Here is a 23,161-nt window from a genome sequence, read left to right as displayed (position 1 = left end):
CCGACCCTGCTGGTCGTGCTCGGGCGGGCGGGTCCCTCCGGGCGGCCTGCCCTTCGCCTCTCGCCCGCTTTGGGCGAGGCCTGGCCCACCTCAGCGCGCCTTCGCTGGCCGCTGGCTTGGTTGGGTTTCTGTGACTTTTGCCTGCTTTTATAAGTAACCGCGGGGCTTCCTTGCGGCTCTGCCTGTCGTGGAGCGAGCTTGCTCTGGGACGAGCTGGGTCAGAGGAACCTCAAAGGGCTGCCTTCAAGACTGTAGTGTGGTTACGGGGTGCAGGACAGTCAGGTTTTTGGTGGTACCTATGTCAATTCAGTAACTGCTGTGGAGAAAAGCTTGTGTATGCTTTTAATCTTTTTATAGAGTATATCAGAGTCAGGCAATGCTTACTTTGTTTTTCCTCGGTTTGTGTGTATTTGTGCTTGCTGAAAGACATTGGAGTATCTGCAGATAGAAATTGATGAAGTAATTCTTAGGCACTGCTAATTGCTATTAGAAGCTATTCTTTAGTACCAAATAAGATTTTACCAAGCTTTCCTTGCTAGATTTTTCTGGCAGTATAACTTTCTGTATTCTTTATAAAAAAGTTTGTAAGAGTAGTTCTGAGAAATGAGGAATAGATTTAATTTTTTTTTTGGTTTTGCAAGATATTTTCATGACCTCTGGTCAGTATCGCCATACAATCTGATCGTTTGCTATCAAGATGTCTTAATGCTGAATGAAAATATCCTCTTTATCCTGAGTAAAAATAACCTTTTGTTAGACCTCTAAAGCAGGTGTTAAACAGGATACCACAGCCCTGATTAAAGCATCGCTGTTCAAATTAGCCCCAGGTGTGCTTTAGTGCCTTAGTGCAAATGCTTTAGTGCAAGTTGCTTGCTTTTCTTGCAGCATCAGCAGAGGCTTGAGCAATGAATAATGCATGTTAATTCTTACCTGCCAGGAAGAAGGGAAAGGCATCTGAACATAAAGATCAGCTCTCCCGGCTGAAGGACAAAGATCCTGAATTTTATAAGTTTTTGGAAGAAAATGATCGCACGTTGCTGAATTTTGATGCTTCAGACAGTTCTGACGAGGAGGAGGGGGTGCACATACCACCCGATACACTGGAGGTACTAGGCCTTGTTTTGGAGTGCTGAAATCAATGATTTCAACTACTTACATGTGAAGTATTTGAGTTTCAGTGCAAGGCCCAAGTATATTTGGGCTTGTAGTGGCACAGATGGCTGGGGAGGAGCTTCCCCAATGATCATCTGCAGGTGTGTGCAGGCTTGTAATTAAGAAGTCAGCTGTGGATTTGAACTGAGCATGAGGAGTTTGCTAAAGACTGAAAGCAGAGCCTGGGAGTGTATTTTCTCTGTGGCTTTGGTTTTGTGTCTCCTTGCGCAATGAGAGTTTGTTTTGCTTCAAGTGATATCCTTTCTCCTTGATGTTTTATGTTATTGCATGTTGTATTTATGTAGCAAAGCTGCAGGGCTTAAGTAGCTTTTTTGGAATTTGTAATACCCATAGTTTCATTACTGCTTTACACAAAGTGCTGATAACAGCATTGATAAAATTCACTGCTGCCTGCCTGCCTTCCTCTTCAGTAGCTACTCAGCAAAAGAGATGGGGCCAGAAAAGAGGTGTATAAGCCTTTTCTCAGTCTTGGTACTGACTTCTGTAGGAAGCAAGTGATGAAGATGAGGAAGAAGAACATGAAACAGTCAAACGGAAGAGAGTTTGTTTCATCCCTGTGAGCTTGAAAATGGTTGAAGAATGGAAAAAAGCTGCAGAGGTGAGCAGGGAGTTGGAATACAAGGCACTTGAGTGTTCCCCTTTAAATGCTCTTCCACATGTGTCGCTGCCCCTAGAAGACCAACTTTCAATTTGTTCATCTTTCACAAAAATTTACAGAGAAGATGTATGTCCTGCATACAAGGTCATACTCCTACAGCTCTTGTTACTTTAGTGTGATTTGTCTTTGCAATTTTTTGGGGGCTGCAAGATTAAAATACTTGCACTCTATCTGAGGGAGAAGCTAGAGAAACTTGTGTGGCTCAGAAGAGGTCAGAAGGGTTAAATTCTGGCTTTTCATCCTCATTGTGCCTTTGGCAGCTCCAAGAACTTTTTTAGTCACATTTTGAATAGTGATGAAATGGCTTGCTGCTGCTTACTAAGAGGGGGAGGGAAAGGTCAAATTGGACAGTTGCTTGCAACTGATTCATTGCTTCTCAACCCCCAACCAATTAAAAGCCCTAGAAGGCCATTTTAGAGCAAGTGAAGGCCACTAGCATTCATTAACAGTCTTGACATTTTTCCTTTGTGTTGTAGGATGGAGCTATTTTTGCAATCAGACTTACAATGAATTCCAATACTCCTGTCCCAGTAAAGTGCTTCAGAGTTTCAGAATATTGCTTGCTTTTTCTCCTCAGCAATCCTTTTCCTTCTTTCCCCAGCGAAGGCTAACACCAAAACTTTTCCATGAAATCACTCAAGCCTTTAAAGCATCTGTAGCAACCACCAAAGGAGATAATGGTGGGGCTGATCCTAGCAAGTTTCAAGTCACTGATGCTGCAGGTGAGTTGGTCACCATAGTAATTCTGTGAGAGAAGGGAAGTCTTTTGATAGGGAAGGTTTAGCTGATGGAAGAGAGTAAGGATAAGTACTGGCTGGAGTTAACTTACCCTTTCATAGGCTTCATTTCACTTAAGTAGCTTATCTTCTTCCTGGTGGTGAGTCTGTGCAGTGGTGTCTCTTCTGGTGTCCCAGTGTATAAGTGTACCTCTGTGTGCACGCCTGGAGCCACTGGGCTTGGAGACTGCTGAGGAAAGTAGCACACTTCATTCCACGGACTTCTTAGAGGGAAGCTGAAGCTAGGTACTGTTTATATGCTTGTAGTGCACTTTTTTTTGGGACAACTTTTGCTGTGGCTTCTTGCTGATCCCTCTTAGAACTAATCCTACAAGACTATTTTAAGTCATCTTACCAAATAGCAGTCTATAACCTCGCAACAGTTTAGACTTCAGTTGCATTACTGAGTTCACAATTCCCCTAGCTGGGACCTCTCAAAATACTGCATGTCTGGATCTCCTCCTCTACAGGATTATCATGCCTGTAGAACAAATGAGATGCAACCTCTCTCTCCAGCCTAGTCCCCTTTTGCAGAAGCTCCAGGTTTTGCAGACAGTCCTGTTTCAGACTCAGCAACAGCGTGGCTGAGTGGGAAATATCTTTGTTAGTGTCTCCGAGGAGGTGACCTGCAGCCTGCCTACTTTTACCACTAAATTGGCAGGTACTTTCTCACTGTATTTTATCAGCTTGCTATTGTGTGCCATCTGGAACTGGCACTGTGGGGTGGGACTACTTAAACTCACATGTTCTCCTTAGTCCTTTCTTGCCTGGCATAGGACTTTTTACATGTCTTTCATTGCTTTTGGTAAAACCTTATTCTTTAATGTAAGAGGTTGTCACAGAAACAGACATGTGAATTCTAGATACTTTCTTTATTAAAAAGTACCTTTAATTCTTGTTATGGTTTGGGGGAGATTGATGGTAGTAAAGACTCTTTGTCATGGGTCAGGCTGCTTTTGTGCTGTTTACTTGGAGAGCAGAGATGGCCCCTGTGCCAGAAAGCTGTCAGTTGTAATCTTGCTGGTTAGGTAAAAAATTCAAAGGTAGGACAGACTGATGTTTTCTGGAAGCTTGTGGAAAGGTAATAGTTCTGCTATGGGAATCACTGACTTCAGTTCCTTGGGGAGCTCTTTTCAGATTAGCTGAGAAACCAGGAATATATGGAAAATCATTTACAAATGCTTTACTGACTCTTTTTAACCAGTGTTCAATGCCCTTGTGTCCTTCTGTGTCCGGGACCTCTTCCGCTGCCTGCAGAAGCTGCTTCTTCTGAAAACCCCAAAGAACAAACAAAAGTAAGTCTGAGGAGATTTGAGAACTGCAGGTGAGAGAAAGCTGGTTGGGGTTTTTCAGAACCGCAACCTGGCTGTGAGGCTGGAAAAAGATGGCAGATCTGCCCAAACACTAGCAAAGTTACCTGATTATACTCACGGTCATCTTAGCCAGGTTTTTCCTTACTACCCCAGAACTGCGTCCTCTGTAATATTAGACTCCAGCCATTTGCAGCGGACATGTGGCTTCAATAGAAGGAATTTGGAATTGCATGTGCCTTCACTCAGGAGCACTGTTAAGGCATTGTGAGTTGGTTTTCAGAGAAAGCGACCAAGCCTTCTGCCTGTTTGTAGGCAGAGTATCACAAGTACGTGACTTCAGTTAATCCAGGGTTTTAGCAGCTGTATTAGGCCCTAGAGTCTGGTGGTCTGAGGGCTGGATCATTTGAGTTTGAGCTGTTCACTGTTAGAGCATAGACGGAATGGAAACAAGCATGTAACTGGGTAAAGAATGGTACAATTAATTTTTTTCCAGAATGGCAGCATTGGTCCGGTACCTCTGTATTGCATTTGCCAATGCAATTTGATTTGACTAGAGAGGAGGAATGACAATTTTGAAATCTCAGCTGCTGCCGGGGAGCTGGGAATTCTCTGGGTATTGTGTAGGTTGGTGCTCAAACAATTTCAGAGTCAGGCTGGGCCCATAATTGAATAGGTATCAGCATAGCTTACCCAGGAGCAATTGGAAAAGGTGCTGGAAACTGAGTAAGTACCAGTCTGAACTCTTGCTGGATGAACCAATGCCATAGCTGGATGCTATAAGCCCAGTTTCATAAAACAAGGTGTGAAGTTCCCACTATGTTCTGCAAGCTGGAGCAGCCTTATTTAGCCCCTGTGCCTGTTTTCCTACTAGGCATCCACAACAGCTTTTTACCTCTGTTGTGTCTGGAGTTTCATCTGGACACAGTTTTATTACTTGCTTCATGGTCTGAGCTCTTTGTTTTTCCCATTGTTGGGCACAGTGAGAATTGAACGCCTTTCAGAAGTGCTTTTGGTTCCAGGGTAATTTTTGTGGCAGGTATTTTTAATTTCCCTGTCACAGATGAGGGGAGGGTTGAGCTAAACTCTAGAATCCTTGTTGACAGTGGTACCCAGTCTGAGAAGTAAATTTCAGTTCTTTGAGTAAATACTAGCATCTTTCCCTGCCAGGCCTGACCTGTACAGACTGTCTAAATTGTGGGATGGCCTGGGGGCACTACTTCAAATGCAGTGTCAAAAGTTTAGAAGAGACTGAGCAAATGTCTCACGACTAGTTTGATCCCCAAAATAGACTTTCTTACTACAAGCCAGCCTGCTCTGTTGTCAGGCAGTGGCTGCAGAATGCCTGACTAGAAGATAACGTCATTGTGAGGGATTTGGATCTCCGCCAGGCTTTTTGGCTGTCACAGCTCCCTATATCACACTTCCAGAGATCTGGGGAGCTCTTTGGATTAAATTTTCTAATATTGTTCTTCAGGCAGTTTTTACAGAGTAGAAGTACTTCCTTTCACCCATGATAAAATTGTTAACTACTTTTACTTCTTGCTTTGCAAGCAGTTGTCTTTACTCACTGGCAATATTGAGGAATTAAACTCACTGTTCGTTGTGCTGCTGAAATGTAATTTATTTGGTGGGGTTTTTTTAAAGCTAAACCCAACTCTTGCTCGTTTCTAGAATGGTTCTCCCCTCCACCAGCCCACTGTGGAGCAAGCTGCGACTGGATGTAAAAGTGTACCTCAGCTGTACTATACAAGTAAGAAATTTCAGCACGTTTGTGTTACTGGGGTCAGGCTGTGCATTGCTGGGCTTTTGTTCAGAGTATTTTGGAATGAGGCAGATGGGCTTTTGCATCTGTAAACAACATTGCTAAAAGGAGAGCCAAGCAATCAAAAAGATAATTAACAAAGCAGGTAGCAGTGTAGCCTCAGGTGCTTTTATGTTTGCGGTTTTTTTGGTTTTTTTTTTTTATCAGAAAAGATGATTACTCCAGTTTGAAGGTGACTTTCTGGCCTTCACAATACTGGGAACTTTGGGTACTGGTTTCTACGCTGCCTTCTGTAGTGGAGAATAAATAAGACTTACTGGCTGAGACTGCAGTGAGCAGAAGGAATCTCACTGAGTCTCAGAGCCTTGGGCATCAGACTTGTGGATCTGCCCAGTTCCCTGTCTTGTTTTGGAAGTACTTGGTCTAACTGACAATTTGGAGATCCATAGGATGGTTGGGTCAGAATAGGTAGCCTGTAACGAAGGGCTGGGTTCACAGTCTAGCAGTTCTTTCTGTCTTAATTTGTCTGACAAATTAGTATTTAGTAGTCTTCAAAGTAGTTTGCAGTGCTGTATTCCTGCATTCTGTAGCCTTAATACAATTGTTGGCACTATGGTCTTGCCACTTCTTGTAGTAAATACTAAGAAGTCGTTATGTTGACAACCTCTGCTCCTCGCATATGACATCTCCAAGTATGATTATCCCACTAGGATATCCCATCCATCCAAAGTTGCTGATGTCTGGTATTCCAGAGACAATTCATGGATTATTTCTGAAGGAAATTCCTGCCCCCAGTTAATTTTTTTTGGTTGCTTCATCATGAATCCCCAAAATAGGAATATTAAAAACAAGCAAACAACACTGAAATACTCATTCTTCAGAAGCTGAGGGAAGGGGATATAAGGAAACAAAAAGAAAGTGCTCATGTCTCTTAGCTGTAAGCTGGCAGAATGACTTAGCAGAAAGATCAGTAGAGCTTTTTTTCCTCAAGTCGTGGTGCCTCTTGCCAGCAGCAGAACTAAGATTGCAGTAGAAAAGGAAAAGCTGGCAATGCAGTCCCATTGAAGTAACCCCTTGTCCTGTACTGAGAGCCTTCAGTCCCAGGCTTTGCTACAGTGCTTTTTTGGCGTAGTGGTTTCTGAACAATATTTTCTCCTTTCCGTTTGGTGTGCGAGGGACTTTGTGAAGGAGACCTGCTCAGTCCAGAGGTGCAAGGAGAGTTGAAAGTAGTAAAAATACCTCTGCTTCCAGCAACTGGGATTGCAGGGAAGAGGGGGCACTGCATCAGGCAGAACCTCTCTCAAATTGAAGTGACTTTGAGCTTACCGTTGTCTTCAAATTAGAAATTGCAAACGTCTCTGGGTTTGGCTCCAGGTGAACTGAGCTGAACAACCTGGAAATACCAAGATGTTGTTTCTTAAATAGTTTGTCTAACCTTTTCCTACAGCTAGAGTTAACCTCTTGATACCCAGCAGTATTCCAACTTCCCATCAAAGAAATCCTAGTGAAATCCAGTAAGTCATCAGATAGCTCACATGGTCTGTTTCCAAGTCTTGTGTAGACTGAAGGTGTCTTCATTGTGCTTTGACCATTTTTAGTGAGATGAGAGAGTCATTGGTGTCACACTGTCTGTAAGATGTTTTAAACTGTATATAGGCTTAGCTTTTACAGTGTATGCAAATGAGGTTTTGTGTGATGAGCTTGGGTGCTGTTAGCCATCCAAGTCCAGTAGCCTGAGCTTGCATTTGCCAGGATGCTACACTTTTGGGGGAGTTATTTAACCCGCCATGTGTCGTTCTTTTCCTGATACAGCTTTTGGGGGTTTGTTTGAGCTTCTTCCTAGGGAAGGCTGCTCTTCCAGTCCTTTGGTAACACAGAAATACTTGGAAATAGTAAAATGCAGGTGCTTGGTAAAGGAAGGTGATGAGGACTACACACTAAACGGGTTTGTGTTTTGTTTTCCCTCCGTAGCTCCTGTCTTGTTTAACAGAAGCCTCAGTTGGTGTAGCAGTCCTTCAGCATGTCATTTCCATAGTGCCTTATTATTTGTCCTTTCCAAAGCAGTGCCGTGCGCTTCTCAAGGTAAGGTGGTGTGCTATGATATGTCATTTGGATCTGAGGTACCATCTTTACCCCTTCAGATGAGCCTCTTGTGATCTTTGGGCTGGATCCCATGACAGTTCAGTCTGTTGTACTCTTCCCTTGTTTTTCTTTTGGTCCTGGAAAGGACTCCTGCTTCTCTTAAAGGCTCTCCTCAGCGCTCTCACGCTGAGGTGAGTGGGCATGTGGCTCTGCGTGTAGATACTGCTAATCCCCATGCAAAGTGACACAGAAATGTTCTGGGGAAGCTGTCTGCTTCCTCATGGCAGATGGAGTAATTGCTGCCTGTGTGCTGAGTCTGTGTGTATGTCCGTGATAGTATTTCACTCTCAAGAACTGGGGGTGGAATATTTTTGCAGAAACTTAGTCACAACTGCTGAGCACTTAAGAACAACAAAGAAGGCGTGGAAGAGTGCAGCAGGGTGACATTTAAATGAAAAGCTGCAACACAACATTTAAATGAAGCTGGGAACCCTTTGGTAAAGATGACTGGTACACAGTGATGGGAGGCTGTTACACCTCATATCTGAAGGTGTAGCAGTCTGCTCACTGCTATAGCAGGGTTTTTGAGCAGGCTTTTTCAGCCCTGCCGTTGGAATCTTTCTGATTTCCTCTAGAGTTCATTAATGGAGATAAGGGAACTAGTTTTTGGAGGCATCAGCCATGATTGTGGCCCTGCTGTACCAGGTGCTTCCTGACAGGGCCAGCCATGTCCAGGTAAATCTATACTCTGAACAGGCAAATGCAGGCAGGCCTGGGAAGAACAAAACCTATTCATTTGCTTCTCAAGAAGTTGAGGGAAGAGACCAAAATATGGTTGCTTTATGCAATGCAGGGATGGGTAAAACTCAGACTGATGAGCTTACGTGGCAATGGTGGGCTGTCTGTTAGCCCAGACCCCTGCACAGACCAACCTACCCCTCTCCAGCTGGTGTAGGTATTTTTATGATGCACTGGGTGCTCATCATCATGTCTGTGCCAGAGTGACTAAGGATATGTCTGGGCAGAAGTGCTGCTTTACACAGGTCCTGTCTCTGGCTCCAAACCCTGCTGCTGCTCTATCGTTTGAATTAATACAGTGAATGTCCGGGGAACTGGAATTAAGGCAGAACTACCACGAGGAGAATTGCAGCCTATTTGCCCAGAGGGAAGGAACATTGATAAATTCAGAAATCAAACCCTGGAGTCCCTCTCTCCAGAGACAAATGCATCTTTAATAGGATTCTTTGAGAAACTAGAACTTTTGTGTTCAGGGCAAGAATGGGAATGTAATTGCAGTGTAGTTATATTCTGCAGAATTCAGTGTAAGGCATAAAAATTACTTTTTTTGTTGGGCTGGAAGATGTATTGGCCAAGTGTGTAATCTAGTGTGGTGTTGCTGTCTGGGGATGGTAAGGAAGCTTTGCAAAGCCTAGGAGGTTGAGTCGCATGCACAAGTACTGGTGCGTGTGCTCAGAAGCTCAGATGTGTATTTAGGCACATGGATAAAAGTGCACATATTTTTCAGAGATGCTAGTTTTGGACAGTTTCCCTTATTGATCGTGGAAACATCAACCTTGCCCTTTGTGTGGTCTTGCAGCTAGAGTATGAGGACAGAATGGCTGCCGGTGCTGTTGTGACTGATTCTATGATAGTACGGCCTGCCATCTTTGTGTCATCTTCCTCCTTGCTTGCTTTTTTGCTGTGAAGTAAGGAAGCTCAAGCCTTTGTGTAATCAGGAAGGGGCTCTTTGTCACTTCACTTATCCTTATATTTATTTTCTGTTCCAGCAAGCAATTAATTTGTGGAGCACGGGTGAGGAAACAGTGAGAGTACTGGCCTTCCTTGTGCTGAACAAAATCTGCCGCTACAAGAAAGAGGTGTACCTAAGTCCCTTGCTGAAGGTAAGGCTGGTACATGCTGTACTCTGCAGCTTTTCTTTCTCATGTTATATGCAAAGAACTTAGAGCATGAGCCTGCTATGTAGGGCAGGTGCTGGAGACGATGCTGGCTATCTCCAGAGAATTAAATGGGGAAGAGATTCTGTATGAGGTCAGAGTGATATCCTGCTTCCTACTACTGCCTTTCTTGCTGGAGGCCCATAGGGTCTTAGCAGGGAAGGCCTCTGGTACTCATCTGTCTGCTGGATGAATACTCATCTTCCAAATTCTTGAGGGCTTTCCTCAAGTGCTGACACAATACTGAGTATTACTGAGCTGCTCTGATCATTCAGTTAACAGCTGAGGTTCCAAAGTTGTTTGCTTAGTGTTACAGAAAGACAACTGTGACGAACCATAAGCATGTATGGTTCAAAGCCATCCCACAGTTCTCTCTTCTTGCAGGGAAGCAATGGCAGGGGCATCTCCAAGCTCTGTGCTAAACAGGCTCTTTCCTGTCTCCCCCGGAGAAGGAGCAGGCTGGATTATTATTTTTGCATATTTCTTTGAGGTGACTTGTCTTATAAAAGGAACGCTTTGCCCCTGGTTTGGACAAGCCTGGGTGGGGAAGGTTAGTGGAAGAATATTTTTGTTCTGTTTTATGTGGTTGTGTCCTCTTTCTTGCACAGCAAATGTACATAGCGTTTGTGAAGAATTCCAGATTCACTTCTCCCAATGTCCTGCCCATGATCAACTTCATGCAGCGCACACTGACAGAGATGTATGCCCTGGACACCCACACCTCTTACCAGCATGCCTTCATCTATATCCGTCAGCTTGCCATTCACTTGCGCAGTGCAATGACAGTAAAGAAGAAGGTAGGTACCAGTCAGTGTGGAAGGAGTGTACCCCTCCTCTGGGGAATGTGTGGAGAGGGGAAAATTACAGTAGCCACTTCAGGCTTTTGGTAGTGTCTCTAAAGTGTCAGTACTTTTGTCTGGCCTGTTTTATAATGTGTCAAGGAGTTTTTTGCCAGGGTCTGGGAGCTTCAGGGTCCCCTCATAGTTGCCTGTGGTTAGAATTTCAGCAAGGAAGGAGAGGAAAGACAACTGCAGGGTTGAAGTCACTTTTTCACTCTGTGAAGCTGCTGTTTGCAGCCTCTGTTGCAAAGCCTCAAGGTAAAGAAAATTAGGAACCACCCAGGTGTGTGCATCTTTCCAGCAAGTCCATGCTATTTAAAGGACTTAACTGAACAAAGCAGCTCAGACCTTTTGGGAGCAGCCCTGATTTCAGCCATCTCCAGTCTGACCTCAGAAATCTAAGTCAGATTGCTAATCCTGGCTTTATTCATGTTTAGCAGAACAGACCCCTATAGATTAATTGTTCAGCTGCTCCCAAACATTGTAGGATTCGTGACCAGTTAAATCTCCTGGCTGTTCAGACATGGGGATAAATGAGCAGAGATAAATGAAGTCTGGGCTGCGTATACCCTAATTGGATTGCATTGGCTTCTTACACCCTCAGTCCTGGCCCAGACAAGACCTAAATCCACTTGATTCCACAGCTGGGGAGGGTTGTAGGAACTTTGAATGACAACAGCACAACCAAAATATACAAATCCAAGTAATAAGCCAATTAATTTTAATTGACCAGTGGGTGGTTATGGAAGGTGATTACAGGAGCAGATTGCTTATCGGTTCTGTGCAAGAGAAGCTGAGAACAGAGCTTCTTGGTACATCTTGATGACCTGGTGAGAGCTGAGAGTGCTCTACTGCTTCCAGCTGCGGCTTAAGTCCCTACTGTAAGGTTTGGTCCAGTGGCTGCAACTGGGGGCTTCTGTCATTGTTTTGGGACTTAAACATCTTGCTTCATCCATGCAAAAGAAGAGGTGACCTGGGCCTTGAAAGTCTGTCTGAAGCACAAGTTGGAGCTGAGGCACCTTGTTAAGTGCAATCTCATAAGTTCTTGGTGCAATCTGGGGAATACGTGGGCCTACAGAACCCTCTGGAAAGGGTGTCCTTAAGTGGGACTCTGCGCTCTTCTGGGCTTTTATTTAACTGGACACTATGGGCTGCCTTAAGCACATGGCAGGGAGATGGGGGGGACTTGCCCAAGCTTTCTTGAAAACAATGTCTCTTGGATTGGTGCAAGACTTGACCCACACTTACCATACTACTGAGCCAGCCTGAAATGCTGGTTCATGCATTGTTGCATGTCAGGCACGCTGCTGGCCTACTGCATTGTTTTTGCTGGTAACCATAAAGACTAACTGAGAAACAGCTGAAAGTTTGTTCTCAGCTCTGCTGTCTGTCACTTTTACTCTGCAAGTGAAAAAAAAGAATGAAAATGTCCTGGGTAGTATCTTTTCCAAAATCAGGGGGAAGTGCTGGGTTGATATTTGGTCCTTGCTTTGACAGTGACTGTTCATAGGAACATCTTTAAAATGAGCACTGGTACTGTCTTTTAGAGTTAGTGGGGTGGTGGTTAGGGGGGTTTTGATTAATACAGCTGAGGGAAGGGAAGCCTCAAGTGGGAAGGACAAGCTGCTACATAACAACCAAATGAGTTTGAACGCAGAGAGGGGAAATCCAGATAAATTCAGCTGAATTTCTTGCTAGCTTGGATCTGTAGTGTAGCTTTACACATCTTTTTCCTCCCCCTCTCTGGCCTGCAGAGGCCAGAAGGCAATTCACAAGGGCATCAGAGGGGGTACTACTTTCCAGCCTTCCTACCTGTGGGAAACCAGGGACTGTCCCTGGTAAATGGAACAGTTAAAGGTTTCCTAATGCTTGGCCACATCCCACCATCTGCTGTGAGCTGGGCTATTAAATCATCCTTCTCAAATGAGCCATACTTGTGAAGAAAAGCAATCTGTGTGTTGCTCATTATTTCCTTCAAGGCACTAACTAGTACCAAATCATAATTTTGCCAATGCAGCGTCTGAACTTGCTTGGATGGTGGGTCAGCCACTAGCATCAAAGCGACAGCTCAAATGTTGGTTATTCCTTTCTGAACAGTACACAATGTCCCCTTAGAGAATACTGGATAAAATGACTCCTGTAGAGAAACCAGAGTGAGCTCCTCTCAAATAGCACATTTTCAGGTTTGTGCCTATGGTTTTTTCCCTTTTTCTGCAGGAGAACTTCCAGTCTGTTTATAACTGGCAGTACATCCACTGCCTGTATTTCTGGTGTCGGGTTCTCAGCACCATCTATCCCAGTGAGGTCATGGAGCCATTGATCTATCCTTTGACGCAGGTCATCATTGGCTGTATAAAGTAAGTAGGATTTTTTTCTTCTTTTGGCTATATTTCTTCCTCTTGCTTTATGTAGCAGAGCAAGTTACCAAGGGGTGTTACTGTTGTGTGATTTGGATTTAACCTTGCATTGTAAGGAATTGCCTGAGAGCTGCTATTGAGTGAAGTATTCCAGCTGAAGATGCGTTGTGAGCATTTAGGTGGTGAGAAAGCCTAGGGAAGAATAACCTACACCACAACTAAATTCTCTGTATAAGGAACAGTTCTACCTGTTTTGGCGTTCTTTTCAAGTCTTTCCATGAGCTCCCATATTGAAGGAGGACCAATCGGTCTGTGACCCAGTGTCAAACTGCAGCCTTTTCTGGGCTAATCTGAAAAGTAGCTAAGTACAGAAAAGTAGTGGTGCCCAGCAGCGAGAACAGAAAATACTGTGAAATTCCTCTTCCTTTACACTTGAGAATATTTGCAGCATTTGTGTGGTCTGGGCACACCTCTGAATAATATAAACACTTTTTGCTGTCTTCTAGTGGGAAGGTGGGGAGACCCAAAGCAATGCAGGTAACTTTGGTGCTAAAAAGTACAATAGCTCTATTGCTATTCTCTATAGCTGGAGAACTGTATCTCCATGAAGACATTCTAGATAGTGTCCTTTTTTTCTGAAGGAAAGCTTAAAATAACTGAGTACTCTCCAAGCATTCATATGAAGAACCAGCCCAAGTGGGTCAGCTTAGCTTTTTAACATCAGAACATTTTGTCATAACCAGCCCAAGTGGGTCAGCTTAGCTTTTTAACGTCCATCAGAACATTTTGTCACGTGTAGAGCAGTTGCAGCAGTAATATTTCTATGTTGCTGAGTGTTCTTTCCAAGAGGTTATAGCTGTCAGGATATTTCCATGGAGAACTGTTCAAGTGCAAGCATGCCATGTGTAGCAGTCTGACTGTCTCCGAGCTGAGCTATTTGGAAAAAAAAAAGGGGGAGGAGTTGGGAGGGACTTGGTTTTGGAATCTTAAGTGTGTTTAGACTTTTTAAAATTATTTTCTCTTAAATATACACACCAGTAGGAAAGCCTGCTCAGGTATCTTTGGCAGCATGAAAGCTATCCTCATTTGTGGGTTGTTGGGGTTTTTTGTTTGGTTTGGGGTTTTCTTTTTTTTTTTTTTTTTTTTTTTTCCCTTACTCCCAGAGTATTGGCCAGGTATAGTCTGGTTTTAAGGTCTGCGTTTAAGCTTGCTGAACTCTATTAGTTCCATTAGTGGAATTGAATCACGGTGGAATCTCTCCCAGTGGTTATTATGGAATCCCAGTGGTGTGTGTTAGTGTGTGTGCAATTGGAGACGAACTCTTAATACCAGCCAGTAATTGTACATCGTGCAGTAGTGCTGCAGCAGTAAGGCTCTGTTTTGAGGTACTGTGTGGGGCAGATGATGGCTCTCTGCTCTGTAGAAGTTGCAATCTGAATAGTCTGAGTGGATTATTCTCCCAATTGTACAAAGTGGCAAGGAAAAATGTACTGACTTGCCTCAAGACCTAACAGTGCCAAAGTATAGAATGAAGTTCTCATCTCTAGCTTGGTAAATAAAGTTAGAAGATGCATTTTTTTGTGCATATTTGTTAGAATTTGAAGAACTAGGACACATTTATTGTTTTTAATGTGTCTGCTGAGAATTTCTTTCTCTTTCCCATCAGTTTATATGTTTATATATGAAATTTTTGTGCTTTGAAATGGCTGTTAATAACGAGCGTTGAGGGGATTTCTGAATCTCTTGTGATCTCTGAAATCCTTTTAGCTCTGTTAACCAGATTCTCAGCTTTAAAACACCACCCGCCTGGTCTTGAAAAACTCCCAAGTGGTGATGAAGATAAGCAGATTTAAACGATCATTAGAGTATGCATACATCCCTCTTCCCATCCCCCATATGCACAGGCTGGTTCCCACTGCTGTTGTAGAGCTTTATTTGTCCTGCGGACTAATCTAGGCACTTTTCTACCTGTCCAGGCAGATAAATCAGCTATCTGGGGCCAAGGGAAGGTGAATCTGGTGAGACTCAGCCAGAGCAGCAAGCAGAATTTGTTAGTGTCTGTGATGGACAGGGCTGCTTGGCATGAAGTACAGTTACTGTCTTGACAAGGCTTCAAAGATTTGGGAACCCAACGGATGGGTTCTAAGGTGGGGAAAACAGAGATAAATCCCACCCTAGATTCCTTACTGAGCTGAGACAGTGTCCAAGATATATAAACAGGGGGTGGGTAGGTAGGTTAGCAGATGTGGGAATGATGCGGCTCCATGGGCTTCAGTCTGTACCCAGGACCCTAGGGCTCCTTCCTGAGTGTAGACAACCTCTTCGCAGTGTCAGTTCTGTCCAAACCAAGACTATCAAGAGTCAGTCTCTGTGCCACGTTCCCTGGTGTAGATAAGTCTGGAGCAACTGAGTGCAACAGAGGAGCTCGGGTTGTTTCTGTGAGATGATAAACTAATCTAGCCTGCAGGTCAAGGGGTTTTTTTGCTTCATGTACGACTTCATGCCTTTCTGGAAGGTCCATTTAGGCATATTCATCTGCCTGGGGGCTGCTTAGTATCTGCCGTGAGCAGACTCTTGTGGAGATGGCGTGAATGAGCTGGACCCCTCTCTGTTTCTCCAGGCTGCTCAGCTTTGAGGTGTGTGGATGTGATCAGGTAGTGAGGAAGGCTGCTATGTAATGTCTGGAATACCTGACATCTGGAATAGCTTCTTTCATTTCTGCTCCTGATGTGGTCTGGTGCTCTGGGGTCCACCCAGAGGGTGGTAGTGCTGGGAGGAGGCTCCACTTCTCCAGTGCCTTTCGTACCGGGAGGTGGCGCCTGGCTCCAGCAAAAGGGTGTCTGTCTGTCTGACCTGATCAGCTCCTTATGCCACCTTGGGCTCTTACGTGAGGGGAGTAGGGAGAAACTGCCATCCATCACGGACTTTAGGTTCTAGACAGGGACCAGGGCAGAATTTGAATGATTAAATAAGATAACTAGTAGAAGAGGGTTGCCTGCTAAAATAAAAATTAGCTCCCTCATTTTCTTGCTCCCTCTTCCTGCTTTCCAACATATAAAATGCGTTGAAACTATTTTTAATAATGCATCTTTCAGAAGTGACCCCATGTGTCTGGAAGTTACCTGTGCTGAAGATGTGGTCCAGGGAAGTTGGACTGCTGAATAGGGAGGTGCTGGAATTGGTGGTTTCTGACTTTTGTGATGGTGGGAAGAGCCTCATTGCTGAGTTTGCCATGTAATAATGAGTGATGCTGTTCTTGCGAACAGCTGACAGGTTGCAGTTAGTTTGACCAGTGGGGCAGCGTTGTAGGTATTGCAGAGATGTAGAACATGGAGATTATTTCCCCCTTCCTTTCTCTGTGCTTTGCCTCCACAGTCCATAAGTTCTTCCTTTTGATCTGTGTGCTTGCATTTGTCAGAGTTCATGGGTTTGGGGTTGGCTTTTTTTTCTTACAGAAACTCCGGTTCTGTTATCCCTTTTCCCCTCATCCTATAAAGTGTTTTTCTGACCATATCTGCTTGGATTTTTACCTTGCTCCCAGTCTAAGCTATAAAAATGAAGTTACTCCCCAGCTTATAGTTAAATGAGGATTTCTGGTGCCTGTTAAGTTTTAGTTTCTGGCCTCCCAGCACATACAGGGGAGAAAGCAGTTACAGCCTCTTCCATGGAGAAGCAAGCTCAGCCTTGGTGTCCCTGAGCAACTTCCCCTGGTGACCTGTCCTGGTGAGGTGGAGGCTGATGATGAAAGAAGCTTTCTCTGTCTTTTCTAGCCAGAGGAAGGTTGTGGTTACCCAGGAGTATAACTGAAGGAGCTGTAGTGAGTAAAAATAAGCCTTGAGAAGCCTTTAGGCTGTTCTCTACACCACAGCCCATGCCCTGGCTGCGTGGGAGAAGTACAGCAGGCATTCCAAGAGACAGTGATGGTAAGACATTAAAGAGCACACTCTGCTGAGATGAAACGTCAGTCAGTTTGAACGCCCTGGAGTGCCTAGGCAGTTGGACCTTCCTCAGCAGAGCTGGGACCCAGCTGTGTTTTGTATTCCCTGTGCATCCAGCCATCGGGAAGTTGAGCAGATCGTTGCATCGCCGCGCACTTTAAAATTAATGGTCTTGGTTTACAGTAAATCTATACACTTAACAGGTTTATTCCTCGATCAATTAATTCCTGAGAATGGCTTTCGTCATCTCCAGTGGTGCCAGATCAGGGGTGCAAAGTAGATTTATTTCTATAATGGATCCAATGATAATTATTTCACTATTTGGAGGGGGGGAGATGCAGGTGATTTATGGTGCCTGGTCAAGCTTTTTTTTTTTTTTTTTTTTTTTTCTCTCCTGGATTGCTCAACAAGCTGTTTGGGGAGGGGAGGGATTCATTTATCAGACTTGAGCCTGTTGTCTGGGAACTGTGCTTTAAAAAAAAAAAAAAAAAATTAAAACCCACTTGTTAATGCTGGAGGCATCCATGTATTCAAGTATGGGTCATTCGGAGTGAGAGGTTTCGGGAGTGGTACAGTAATGTGGTCTGGTGTCTTTTAGGGATAGCTCTGCATTCTCCCCTCTGCTGCTGGCTTACGTGGTGCTGGGGGAGCTGACCCTTCTCAGTCCCAACCTTACAAAAGGAGTTGGCTCTACTTCTTTCTTAATACCCGAGTGTGTAATGGTTTAAAGTGTGTGTCAGAAAATCTGGCCTCTTCCTCTCCATGCTGATGACCGGCTGTTCAAATGTACGTGTTGTCTCTCTGAAGGAGAAAGGAATAACTCGGGTGCTCCTCTGGATTGGAGATGGCTGAACAGATTTGGCTGTGAGAGGTCACTCTCACTCTGTCCTTTCTGATATGCTGGTCACTGCTAGTCCAGCTTCTTCTGCTTCAGTGACATTCCCCACTAAGAGGGTGACTGTTTGGGTGACAGCATGAACTCTGTGGGTACACAGAGGGTATGTAGTGGGAAATGGGAAACATCTTCCTCCTTGTAATCCCTCTGGTATGCTGGGGGCGCCCTTTTCTTGGTCAAACTTGCTGCTTTAGATGGTTCCTGCCACTTTCTTGCATACCTGACTGTGCTGGGGGCATGAGAGCCAAAAGTGTTGAACGTGACTAAACACCTTCACCTAGAAAGTTCTTGTCGCGCTTTCTCCCAGCAGAAGCTGGAAACCTAGTGCTTGGTTTCAAGAATTTGGGTGTTAGTATTACAGCTTTAACATGTGTGAATTTTATTTCCAACTATGGGATAGCTTCAGCAGCCCAAGCAGTTTGCTGTGCAATACTAAAGCTCTCTGTCTTTTGCAGGGTAGGAAAGGCTTTCAGGTGTCACTGAAGGCTGCAGGTGAGGTTCCTGTATAAACTTGGCCTAATGCCCTTTCTTATTTTTTCCTTTCTAGGCTGGTACCAACGTCTCGTTTCTACCCTCTGCGTATGCACTGCATCCGTGCACTTACACTGTTGTCTGAGAACACCAGGACCTTCATCCCAGTGTTGCCATTTATCCTGGAGGTTAGTTGGCTCCTGCTGACATAGCAATGGCTGATGCCTGCTACCTAATAAGCACACTTGCTTACTATATTCACCAGCAGCTCCCCAGATCGCCCAATTTGCTTACTTCCTAAAATCCCTGGCAAATACCATCAGACAGAATGTATTGTTTGGTTAGCAAATAGGATTAAACTCCGCCTGTGAGCAGAGAGTATCCGAGATCAGCTGGGTGCAGAAATACATTCCTAGGTGGTTTAACTAATGCTGCTGGAATAAGCAAAAGGTTTGCTAAAGAAGAGATTCAGAGGCTCAACTGGTTGCAATAACTCCCCAAACTGTTGTTACTTGATCCTGCTGATGTGTTCACATCTTAGAAAAGGAAGAATTTCTCCTAACTGCAGACAAAGAGAAATGGAAGGAAAAAGCCCTTCAAGAATTAAGAATTTATTTAGGATAAAAATCTCCATGAATGCAGCTTGGCAAAATGCAGTATGTTTAGTGAAATACTGGTGCTAAGAGACCATCCAGCTTTCCCACATAGCAGATGTGTGACACCTCTCCACATAGGTGTTTCTAGCCGTGCTGCTGTGCAAAGGTAGTGCAGAAGCGATGCAGCCAAATTTCTCTGAAGAAGCGTGAGCGAGGCTGGGTGAGGAATGCAGAAGCCCCAGTAGGTCAGCGTGTGGCTGGACACTGAAGAGGAGGTGGGAGGGAGATTTCTATAATAAATGACCTGAGTCAGCCAGGCTCATTCCTAATCAAGTTCTGTTGAAGCAAAGGATTTTGTGGTTTTGTGTTGTTGTAAACGTCCTTTGCAAACCACATCCTCTGTGCCTGTGGAAGGCAGCGATGTTTATAAATCTCCTCCTGCTCTCCCGCCGCCTCCGCCGCTCCTTGGCCCTGGCCTGTGTGGCTTTGCCATTCGCCTGCTTCCTTCCTCTTGTTCATGCATATTTGAAATTCTGCCAACCAGATTTAGCGATAGAGGCATCTCCACTCTGGGGTAGTAGAGCTTGGGGTGAGGATGGTTTCTCTGCTTTTTACTTTTTAGTGCTCTGAGACATAAAGACTCTTTTCCCGTGGGGACCTTCCCCCCCGCCGCCCCCCCCCCCCCAGCCACAAAGCCTCCCTTTGCCTTTTCTCACATGTCTTGAATGTCTTCCAGCCACAGAAGCAAAGGATGTCAGACCCTGTGCAGGTTTTCCTCATTTCTTTGCATTCTGGCCCCAACACCTCGGCTGTAATCCGTGTGTCGGGCCCCAGCCAGACGTTACCACACCGCACGCTGAGCTTCCTCCCAGCTTCCACAAGCCCCTGACCACATCCGATCCTGCTGTGTTTGTTTGTGAGGCACTACTCAGCTTAGCTTGTCCAGGTGTTGGTGACAAGGGGGAGATGGGGGCTGGGTAAATGTGTGCATGTGTGTTACTTGCATGCTCTTTCACATTACTTTAACAATTATTTTGCTTTAACTCCTGTAACCGAAGGTGACTGACGTGATGTTAAACTCCTGTATCTCCCTGCAGCTGTCAGCCTTTCCCTTCTTCCTGCCTATCTCCTGCAAGGGATATTCTGTGGACTTCCCAAGAGTGTTCAGGGCTATTCCCTTTATAATTCCACCTCTTTCCAACTCCCCTCTCCAATCTGTTAGAGGTATCTGAACACTGTTACAACCCTTAGTGTGTCCACACAAGCTGTCTTCAGGCAGGAGATGTATTCCAGCTCTGCAGATGAGACGGTAGGAAGCTTCAGCACGCAGGGGAAGTGACCTGCCCAAAGTCCCAAGGTGGCTGTGCTGATGCTGGGAGGAGAAGATGCATTCTGATGCCCAGCCTAGGGCTTTAACTATGAGCCTGTTTCTACCAGCTCACAAATTCTGCAGTGACTCAGTCAATAGACGTTAGTCCCATGCCACACCATGTCATGAAACAAAATCCATTTTAAGCCCATTATCCAAACCATCGTGAGACTGAGGGATCTGATCAGCATGTTGTGGTACTGAGGAGTAGAATTGAGGGGCGTGACTGGGGTCGGGGGAGTGGAATGGAGCCTTCCCAGCGTAAGGTGTGCTCCATTTGATAGGAAGGAGGAAAAGCTGCTCTTTCTGTCACTGTTGCAACTGAATCCAAGTGCAGTAAAAGAACGGCTGTAGAGTTTGTGACCCTATGTTTTGTGCACCTTTTGGAGAGGGCTTTAGAGTGTAGATTCTGTGAAGCTGCTTGTGTAAGAAGCGACTGTACGCTGTTTTCCTTCCCCCTCTACATCAAGGAAGCCCAGCCCTTGCTTACCTCTTGTCTCAGCCCTGTCGCTGCTGTGCTTTCAAGAGATGGCAGATTGAATGTTTGTGCAATTCCCGTAGGCACAGGAATTCCCCAAGCCCCTGCCAATAGAAATGAGAGTTGGCTGCTTGATGCATCTTGACAAGGGCTGATGCTCTCCAGCGTGGGCATCCAGTGCTGTCTCCTCTCTGACTCTGCTTTCCAGGATGGAGCAAAGGAAGCAGTGTACTAAAATTACATCTTAGGTAGGAGGAGGTGGCTTGGGAGAGAGTGTAAAGCAGGCAGGCTTTTATTTTTGTATTATTACTCCCCTTGAAGGGCCTGTGAGATCCCAGGCTTTGCTTTGGTTTTTTTTTATTGCTTCAATTACTGTGTGCCAGGCGTGGAATTTTGGTGGCTCATCTGCTGGAAGGCAGGTGTGGATAAACAAGGTGGAAATCTCCCCACAGGCTGACTTGACATGCCAATTTAAAATTGCCTTCCGCTGTGGGAGGGATAGGAGAGGAGGTTAACCCTGATATGCTTAAGGAAGGCACGAGTTTTTCCACTTTGACACTTAAATGGTTTGAGTCTTGGTTTGGATGTGCAGCTCTCTTTGGAGAAAGTCCCCAGGGGCTTGGAGTGCAGCATGTATGGGAGTGGGCAGTGGATTGTGTCGGAGGAAATCGGCTGATGTGAAGATTGTAGTTGGAGAATTAATAATGCTGGACACTGTCATACATTTAAGCATGGATCTGAAATTAGTTTTCTACAAGATGTGGGCTCTTTGCCTCATTTACACAGAGAGGAAAAACTGGAACTTTAGACAGATTAAGCTGAACCACTGCACCAACTGAAGACATATCTTTTCTTTCCCTTATTCTCCTGCCTCCACCGTTATATTGCAGCTCTTAAATTCTGGATCACAGCCCTGCAGGTATCAGGGGTTGTTTGAGTGAAATCATGCCTGACCAATCTAATAGACTTCTATGATGAGATGATTGGCTCAGTGGATGAGGGGAGAGCAGTGGATGTTGTTTATCTTCTCTTTATCAAGGTTTTTGGATACAATCTCCCATAACTTCCTCACAGACAAGCTGATGAATTGCAGACTAGATAAGCAGACTGCGAGAGGTGTATTGACAGCCGGCTGAACTTCTAGGCTCATGCTGTGATCAGCGGCATGAAATCTAGGTAAAGGCCAGCCACTAGCAATGTACCCCAGGGATCGATACTGGGGCTGATGCTGGTTATCATATTCATTAATGGTTTCAACAGTGGGGCAGTGTGGCACCATCAGCTTTTCTTGTAGATCATATGAAGTTGGGAGTTGTTGATATACCAGATAAGTGTCCTGCAATTCAGAGGGATCTTGACGAGTTGGAGAAACGGGCAGGCAGAGACCTCATGTAGCTCAACAGAGAGAAATGCAACATCCTGCACCTGGGGAAGGGTAACCCCATAATAACAACATCTTGGGAGCTGACTGTCTGGAAAGAAGCTTTGCAGAAAAGGACATGGACAACAAGTTGACCAAGAGCCAGTGATGTACCCTTGCAGTAACAAAGGCCAACAGAGCTTTGCCAACAGTTTTACTGTGGTCTTTCCCATCTGCTGAGCACTAGTGAGGCCACAGCTGGAGTGCTGTGTCTAGTTCAGGGCTCTCCAGGGCAAGAGACGTGGACATACTGAAGTGAGTCTGGTGAAGAGCCACAGAGATGAAGGGATTGGAGCATCTGTCATATGAGAAGAGGGCTGCGACTGTTTAGCCTCAAGAAGAGAAGACTTGTGGAGGATCTTATTAATGTGTATAAAATACCTGAAAGGAGGGTGCATAGAAGATGAGCCAGGCTCTCCTAAGTGGTGTTCAGTGACAGCACAGGATGCGATGGGCATAAATTAAAACACAGGAAGGGTCTGTCTGAACATCAGGAAACACTTTTCTTGTTTGTTTTTTGTTTGGTGGGTGTTTTTTTGGGGTTTTTTTTTGTGGGTTTTTTTTTTTTTTTTCCTATGAGGGTCACTGAGCACTGGCATGGGTTGCCCAGGAAGGTTGTGGAGCCTCCATCCTTGGACAGACTCAAAAGCAATCTGGGTATGGTGGCCCTGCTCGAGCAGGGCAGGTTGGACAAGATGACCTTCAGAGCTCTCTTCCAACCTCAACCATTCTGTGAATAAAGAGGTTGAGGCCAGATTTTTGTCAATGGCACTTAAGGACAAGATGAGAGATATGCAGAAAATGAAATACAGGAGGCCCCGCTCTAAGCATTAGAGACAAAAAAAAAACCCCAACAATTTTATATGGTGAGGCTAGAACAGGTTGCCTGCATAAACAGTGGAGTGTCTTTCCTTGGAGACACTCAAAACCTGAGTGGATGTGGCCGTGAGCAGTCTGTGCTGGTTGACCCTACTACCTGACTTCCAGAGGCCCCTTCCACCCTTAACTGTTTTGTGACCGAGTGCTTCAAGCCAGCTTCTGCAGAAAGCTGGGCAGCTTGTCTGAACTTGACAATTATC

At 45.0% G+C, this 23,161-nt stretch overlaps 1 protein-coding gene across 1 annotated transcript in view; it reads left to right on the top strand.

The window, feature by feature from the left end:
- Positions 1-926: 926 nt before the first annotated feature.
- The window catches only part of NOC2L (NOC2 like nucleolar associated transcriptional repressor), a gene marked incomplete at its 5' end in the record, with an annotated part of 58,488 nt that continues 36,253 nt past the window's right edge, over positions 927-23,161 (top strand). Inside the window, 10 exons of the mRNA XM_035902142.1 lie at positions 927-1,106; positions 1,661-1,771; positions 2,433-2,553; positions 3,812-3,902; positions 5,592-5,670; positions 7,654-7,764; positions 9,552-9,665; positions 10,328-10,516; positions 12,776-12,915; positions 18,296-18,407. Of these exons, the coding sequence (XP_035758035.1) occupies positions 927-1,106; positions 1,661-1,771; positions 2,433-2,553; positions 3,812-3,902; positions 5,592-5,670; positions 7,654-7,764; positions 9,552-9,665; positions 10,328-10,516; positions 12,776-12,915; positions 18,296-18,407 (1,248 nt within the window). The remainder of the gene's footprint in view (positions 1,107-1,660; positions 1,772-2,432; positions 2,554-3,811; positions 3,903-5,591; positions 5,671-7,653; positions 7,765-9,551; positions 9,666-10,327; positions 10,517-12,775; positions 12,916-18,295; positions 18,408-23,161) is intronic.

The sequence above is a fragment of the Egretta garzetta genome, unplaced genomic scaffold (genome assembly GCF_000687185.1).
Source record: "Egretta garzetta isolate BGI_Z169 unplaced genomic scaffold, ASM68718v1 scaffold29, whole genome shotgun sequence".
Taxonomy (NCBI): domain Eukaryota; kingdom Metazoa; phylum Chordata; class Aves; order Pelecaniformes; family Ardeidae; genus Egretta; species Egretta garzetta.
This window is presented reverse-complemented; position numbering and strand designations above follow the sequence as displayed.